This window comes from Anopheles arabiensis, chromosome 2 (assembly GCF_016920715.1).
Source record: "Anopheles arabiensis isolate DONGOLA chromosome 2, AaraD3, whole genome shotgun sequence".
NCBI classification, from domain to species: Eukaryota; Metazoa; Arthropoda; class Insecta; order Diptera; family Culicidae; genus Anopheles; species Anopheles arabiensis.
In genome coordinates, this window is record NC_053517.1 from 42,963,966 (window position 1) to 42,971,515 (window position 7,550).

At 46.8% G+C, this 7,550-nt stretch overlaps 1 protein-coding gene across 4 annotated transcripts in view; it reads right to left on the minus strand.

Moving 5' to 3' along the window:
- Positions 1–2,085: 2,085 nt before the first annotated feature.
- LOC120898898 overlaps positions 2,086–7,550 on the minus strand; it is a 127,365-nt gene continuing 121,900 nt past the window's right edge. For all 4 annotated transcript variants that reach the window (XM_040305393.1, XM_040305395.1, XM_040305392.1 and 1 more), the window contains exon 13: positions 2,086–5,529. In XM_040305393.1, the coding sequence (XP_040161327.1) occupies positions 3,451–5,529 (2,079 nt within the window). In that variant the 3' untranslated portion in view covers positions 2,086–3,450. The remainder of the gene's footprint in view (positions 5,530–7,550) is intronic.

The window sequence follows — 7,550 nt, forward strand, 5'->3', positions numbered from 1 at the left end:
GAAGGCGTGGGTTGCGTGCAGCAGCGCGCATTGTTCTGGAGCGACGATGGGTTCTAAACAATGGGGGACGAGAGCGAAGCGAGCTGAAGGGAGCAGATAGGTACGGGAAGGACATACAGGAAGGGAGCAACATGCATTTTTTGTAGGTTGATGTTCTTCCTTCCAGCCACACTTTGGAAAGAAATTTCGGATAGTTAGCCTTTGCTACGAGAGACGGTTCGCTCGAGGATTGAACCGAAGACGAGCATGTTGTTAATTCGTGCGAGTTGACTTTACCTGTCACTAATTGGTTTTCCGGGACAGCGGGATAGCCAGTCCTGGGTCACTATGGCCACGCAACGGGGCTTGAACCTAGGACGGGTATGTTGTTGTGTTGTGTTCGGGTAGCACGACAACGAGGGGCAGTCAAAACCAGTCAAGCCATCCATATAATGCGGGGACGCGTGGCGTAATGGAGCATCACCGAGATTAGGGGGAAGGGAGGGGGGAAGAGGGGGCGGTCGGTACAGACAATCCCCGAGCGCAGTCGCACCGCCATCGACAATGCATACAGCATAGACGTCACTTACGCATGCTGCGTCAATGGCGAGTGCAGCGACGGGCTAGAACACAACTCTCTATGCCACCCTCCAGATAGCGATAGAGCCGCGCAGCACCATCCGCAACGATGATGCGTCTCCAAAAAAGGCGAGAGAAGGAGCAAGCCAGGCAACGCGAGCGATGCATGCGCCAGCTAAGCCGAGGCGGGCCCTGCTCGCTTACAGCATTGAGCGAGAGGCAGGGGAGACGTGCCTTTTTCTCTTCCGGAGAGGAGCCCCCGTTAATAAGGAAGAAGACCCTTATTGTGTGGGAAGGATGGAGAGGGGGGGGGGGTTTGGAGGAATTGTACATTGTTGAATAAAAACAATAAAAAAAATTAAAAGAAAATTGTGGTCAAAGATATCATCCCTCATTTGAATATTTGACAATTCTAAACATTGGTTGGCTTCACATGATATGTTGTGTGTGCTAGTGCATTGATGATCGTCCTTTGATTGATTATTATTTTTTTACAAGTGCAACTAACTGCATTAAGAAACAATATAAAACCCGTACGCAGCATGCAATCAATCGATCCGGTAAATAGCTTCAACGGTAAATCTATTCATACATCCACGCGACAACTTGCACGCTGATCAAATCCAGATTCGAACGACGGCTCTAGCCAACGCGCAATGCATCAAGCAGCCAAAAAAACGGGAAGGAAAAAAAAACAATAACCAAGTCAAGCACACAAGGCAAGGTCAAGCATTCGCCAATAACTGCTGGGAGAGAAAGGTGGGAATGAGGGAGGTGGGGAAGCAACGTCACTCAAAACGAATATGATCTGGGTGAACGGATAAAGAAGACAGCAGATAAGCGATATCACTCCCGCTACCATGTGAGAATAGCGAGATGGATCGGTACGGTACCCACCCAGAGAAAGAGTAAGGGGGAGAGAGGGTATAGGGTATCGACTTTTTGAACCACTTTTTTATGGCCATTGTCCTAGACAAAAACCACGAGCGAAATACTCCAGAAAATCTGCTATAATTGTGGCGTTTTTCGTTTAAGAAAATTTCGCTTCGTCGTATATTGACTTAACTGCGACGACTACCCGACGTCGGGTGAACGTTCACACGACGTACACCCGACGTCGAAAATATTTGAAATTGCCGGTTGGGGTGTTACACATTAACGACATCTGTTGGCCATTCCTGTGAGCTGGCGCCATTTGTTCTGTGTTCTGAACTTGTTTGCTATTTTTGTTGTGGACAAATGTGATGTTATTTTAGCCATTATTTATTAAAATCCAAAGTTTTTTTATAACAAAAAAACTCAAGCATTTACAAAACTTAATTAAAAACTTACCCCTTTGAATACCAATCAAAATTATGTGATATTTGCTTTAATTTTTACGACAGTAATGATTGGCGATGGCTCGGTTGGACGAAAACTCCATGAAACATCCTCGAAACATTGGATATTTTATTAGCTCAAAGGAAATATTTTTTTAAATGAAGAAATCGATTCACTCAAACTAGAAAAATAAAATCCGCTGTAAAGTTTGATTTTCTGCTTCACATTTATTAGGGATTTATTAGTAAAAATCGCAATATTCGTAAACGAATTGATTACCTGCTCAGTATCGCGCAGCAATGATGGTTGTTTAATATGTTCTTTTTTTATGTGTCTGGGAAAGTGAGTGTTGTTTCAATAACATTTCGTACCACTAAGATGATTGGATACGCTGTGTTTGTGTACAGTGTAATTTGCATGCATGGTTGTTTTTTGTTGTTGTTTATTTGTGATTAATATCGTTTTGCTTTTATGCCATTATTATGTCGATTAGTCCAACACGTTTCCCATATAGCGTCGTGAAGTGACTCGTTTCTTACCTAAGGTATATAGCACATGGTTTAACGTTTCGTGACAAATGTATCGTAATCATTCCACACACACACTCGTCTTTTGACTGTTCTTCTCTCAAAGTCCTACACCTTCAGTGGTTGTTCCGATCTGTATCATACTCTGATTGTTTGTTATAAATATAGTTATGGTACATCCGCTTCCCCCGTTAACCGTTCCTTTGGCGGAAGAAGACGTTTAAAACACGCTTTGTGCAACAAATCATTGACCTGCCTGTTGGCCAGTGTCTCTCTCCCATAGCCACGGCTGTATCGTACTAGAGTTAATTCCAGCTGCAACAAACAGATTTGGAGTTTAGGAGCTTTTGCGGGAAGATCACCAAACACCCTGCTCATCCATCCTAAACGATCGCAATTACAAACTATCAAGTAATATTTAAGAAATATGTATCATTATGCTACGCGCAAACGTCACGACAGTGTCGCACTGTATTCTTCCTCTTCTATTTATCCCATATCAATCATTGGATCGAACGGGACGAACGTAATCGATGCACTATTTTACAAAAACAAGAAAAAACATCTGTAAGAAACACACGTTGGTATTTCAAAGGTGATGTATAACGCGGGCATTTAAATTCACTTGCTTCCTATTGTTTGTTGAGTTGTTGTGCTACGTGTATGACACAGATTTTCTACAGTTGGTGATATTGTATTTTCGTACTATAATGTAAATCGCTCTGTTTGCTACGTACTATACTAATCGAAAGCCTTACTCCAATAAACTATAGACAGGTTGTGTTCAAACTGGGATTTCTAGCTAGGCTATGTTGGACAACAGAAGATCCAGACAACAGAAGATAGGATCGAATTTTGTATACATTCGACTATAAACAGTTGGCTAAACTCGTATTGTAATAATCTTTCGTCGTATTTCGAGCACAGCAACAGAGCACTGTTCCCGTACAGTCGCTTTCAAACTATGCTCACAACGTTTGCCCGCCCATTGTAACTACACTAATTCCCCTAGCCCCCAGAACATGAGTCACATTTCGCGATGGCATCAAATTTCAGCGCGATCAATCGTGCGCGGTTGAAAAAGTAGCAGCCGTTTGTTAGCTGTACCGGAAGGCGCGCGTGCCTTCACCGTCGGCGGACCGTCGGTTCTTTTCGTCGATCCGGTCTCGTTAGGGGTGATGTTGTTGGCGGCGTCTTCGGGTGGGTTAGGCCGCAGCGTACCGGTTAATTCGTCAGTGTCAGCGGGTGCAACGGTTGCACTGCCCGCCGCCACCGGTTGCGGTGCGCGGTTGCGCTTGGTGAAGTGTTTGGCCGCGGCCGCCACCATTAGCGAGCCGCGATGCTTGAACCCGTTCGAGGAGCTGGACGTGCCGGCACCGTCACCCAGGACGGCGGCACTGGCCCGTCGCGAACTGGACCGGCCTTGCGGGTCGTCCCGCTGCTTGCCGTCCTTGCGCAGTCCCGCACTGCCGTTGTTGGCGTTGCTGGCACCGCTCACATCGTACGAGGACGATTTCTTCCCTATAATCCGCACGTTCTTGATGAAGGACTGGCTGACGGTGCTGCCACGTAGGAATTTATCGCCACTAACGTGATTATCGGTGGCTTCGTTATCGCCTTCGTTTGCAATACCGGTGTCACCTTCGTTACGGCGGTAAGCTGTACCGCCGGTGCTACGATGGTCGTCCTGGCCGTCCCCATCCTGCCCGCCCGGTGCGGCACCATCGGCTAGTCCGTCTCGAGCGTCGTAGTGCGATGGGACGCTGCGACGATTGGCACTATTAGCGTTGTTATCGTGGTTGTAATAGCGCATTGTGCCGGTGGAATTGGACGCGGTCGCTGTTGACATTGGTACCGGTGCAATCGAAGCAACCGTTGCCGGCGTCGCTGATGACGCTTCCGCTGCCGTGCGCTCGGTCGGCGAGGTGGAAGAGTTGGCATTAAAAAACACGTTCGGATTGTTTCTGCTGCTGCTGTACCCTGCTGCCGTCGTGCTGGCATGTTCGTTGGTAGATGGCTTGGAAGGGTTGTGGTGGCTGGCACCGCCACCGAACAAGCTCCACAATCCTCGTCCGGTGCGATTGCCAGCAGAACCGCCGGGTTGTTGAGTGCGTGCCAAGAGCAGTGTATTGATATTTGATGGGGGATTTCGACGTTGGAAAAGCTGTTGGTGTTGATGGTGGTGGTGCTGCTGCTGCTGGAGCAAGTTTGACTGTTTGCCAAAAGAGCTTTTACGGTAATCATCGTCTAGATTCAACGAATCGAAATTACTTGATTCATTCTCGTTATTTAGCTGGAAGTGCGGTAGCTCGGTGGATTCGCCGGCTGCGGTTGGGCCGCCGGCAGTGATGGTATTCGTGCCGGACACACTCAACGATGCGGGAAACATCGTTCTCGGCAGGGTCTGACTGTGATTGTTATGATCGTCCACAAAATGGGGTAAGTTTTGCTCAAAGTTATTGTTATTAATATGTATGGCTTCCTCAGCGGGATCCACACCACCACCACCACCACCACTTCCACCGCCGCCCATGTGCCTACGGACTGCGGGTGGGACACCGTGAGGATCGGTATAGGAAAAGGAAGTTGGTGGAAGATGATGATGATGATGCTGATGCTGATGATGCTGGTGGTCGGTGTGGTGGGAATGTCGAAACGACGACGACATCGAATGCGGATAGTGGGAAGGGTTCTGGGACGCCGCCGGTTGGTGCGCGATTTGCTGACCATGGTAAAGCAGGCCCGTCTCCGCCGAGGACGATGGCGAAACGTTGGGCGAAGGTAGTATGATCTTGTGCCGGTTCGCGTCCCCAATGCGCTTCACGTTCGAGCGGTGGGATCGATACTTGGACGATCCAGCACCGGTGGCCATCGTGTCGTACGGTTTGTCCGCCCGGTAGGACTCACGCCCACCGAGCGTTTGCCGCTGACGGGCCATCGTTTCGAACGCATGTATAACGCTACCGACCCGCGTCGTCACGTCCGGTATGCCGAGCGGGCCGCTGAACAGGTCTCGCTGGTGGCGCAGCGTGCTCAGCACCAGGTCGGCGTCCTGCGGGTCGATACCGTTCACATGCCGCTGGACGGGCTGGCTGTTTTGCGCTGTGTCCGTAACGGTGGTCGACTGCGTATATTTTGCATAATATTGTTGTGGCCCGTTTACCGCAAACATAAGGAAAACAAAATGAAACGAAACAAAAGCGGATAATAAAAAAAAGGTGGCACAAAACATAGGTTAAACTAATGAGGTGGGTAAGCAGTTTGTTGTACAAAAATTACGAACGCAATAGAAACAAAATAACAAGATCGTTCATCGTCGAGCTCCTTATATGTATTACAAAAAGCTTCGCTTAATTGTGCGTGTTCCTTTTTCTAATGTATGCTGAAAAAACAACTTTATTCCAAAGACGATGATAAAAAACAGAACAGTTATTCAATAGATTTCCTTGAATCCTGTCTCTTTAGCCATGAAGGATTCATTTTTTCCTAGTTGTTAAATGGCTTTGGTGATCAGTTCTGCTTCTTGCATGATTATACAGAAAAAAGAGTAATACCAGCACACGGTCCCTTAGCCAGTTGATGCCATCCCCTCTAAGGCGTTTAAACAAGGCATAGCCCTACGTCGAAAATGGGTTTGTTTTACGCAGAACATTTTAACTAATTTTCTGCGTAATTGTTTGGACCTCAGACATAGTTGATCTAAAAAAAACAAACTCTTTTGGGTAATAACGTTTATCTCATTCAAGTTCTTTTTTTTACTTGGCTACTCCAGTTCATGGCCACATCATGATGACAAATGAAACAAATTTTCAATTTGATGCTTTAGCCTTATTATGTTTATCAAAGGATGTTACAAGCATCAGATTGCCCATATAGGGCTGACATTGTGCGGGTTGAAGATGGTATTTTTTTTAAAATAAGTTTCTCGATGTTGTTTTGAGTAGTGGCTTTAATCTGTTATTCGAGGACATTGCAAATTAATTAGTACACAATTAAATTGATACCTATGAAAACGCTGCAGAGAATTAAAAATAGGTGGTATGCCTTAAAAAATGCTCATGTGTTACACTACATTCGCTGTAAAAGAGAAAAAAATCATTCCATTACCCTTCAACCCACGAAAAATCTGACTATTTTGAAGTGTTTTTCGTAATGCAGCATGACAATACTTATGGTCCATTGGCTTCGAAGCAATCAACGATTCGAACAAGTACGAAAAGGACAATGAACCACGTTACAATCCGCAGGGTGGAAAAGCACAAAGTCGTTTTCCATTTATCTTCATTTGCTTACACCAATCCGGCCAAACAAGCTTTCACTTTGCTGGAGAGCCGGTTGGCAGGCGATTTTTTTCCACGCCCAAGCCAACCTTACGCTTCGCAGGGTTGGCCAGCATTTCTGCTCAGTTTTCACGCGGGGGAAAAGAAAGAGAGGGAGAGCGCTTCCATGGAAAGGTTTTTTCCATCTTTCGTACTCTGCCCACTTATTTCATCACTTTTCAATCTGCATGGGTGGGTGTTTATGTTGGTCCTTCCCGACGTATCCTTCCGGCTCGCTGAGAAGTCGGAATCTGTCCTCGAGGATGTTGGATTTTGGTAAATCCGATATTGTGGATTTAGCGTCCGTGAGTTGTATCCGTTTCGCTCCCGGTTTTCCGTTCCACCGTTGTGGATTTTTATTGCAGCCTGCTACCTCACAGCTCGGCAGCAACCCACATTTGCGCAGAAGTGCTCTTGTTGCTTTACCTAATCTTCATATTTTATGCCTTTTGCGGGCGGTCTGGGTTTTGCGCTCATACCCAGAACCGGGGCGACCCCGAGGGCCGTCGGGCTGGATCGAGATCGAAATGGAAAGTGATCACAGTCTTGAGCACAAATTTAAAACGCTCTCAGCCGTTGTGCCGACGCACACTCACGACATTGGGCTGGCATTGGGCTGGCCGTAGTTTATTCGCTTCGACCCTTAACCGTGCGGGGTGCATTAGCATCGGAGGGAGCAATCGACCGAAATCACTGAAGTGTACGGGCGCAATAAAAATATGTATACACATAGACATGCAGACAGGCACACACAAATATTCGTATACAAACTGATTGTAATATTACGAAAACAGCCCGATGAGGTTGCGCATATGCTCGGAACGAT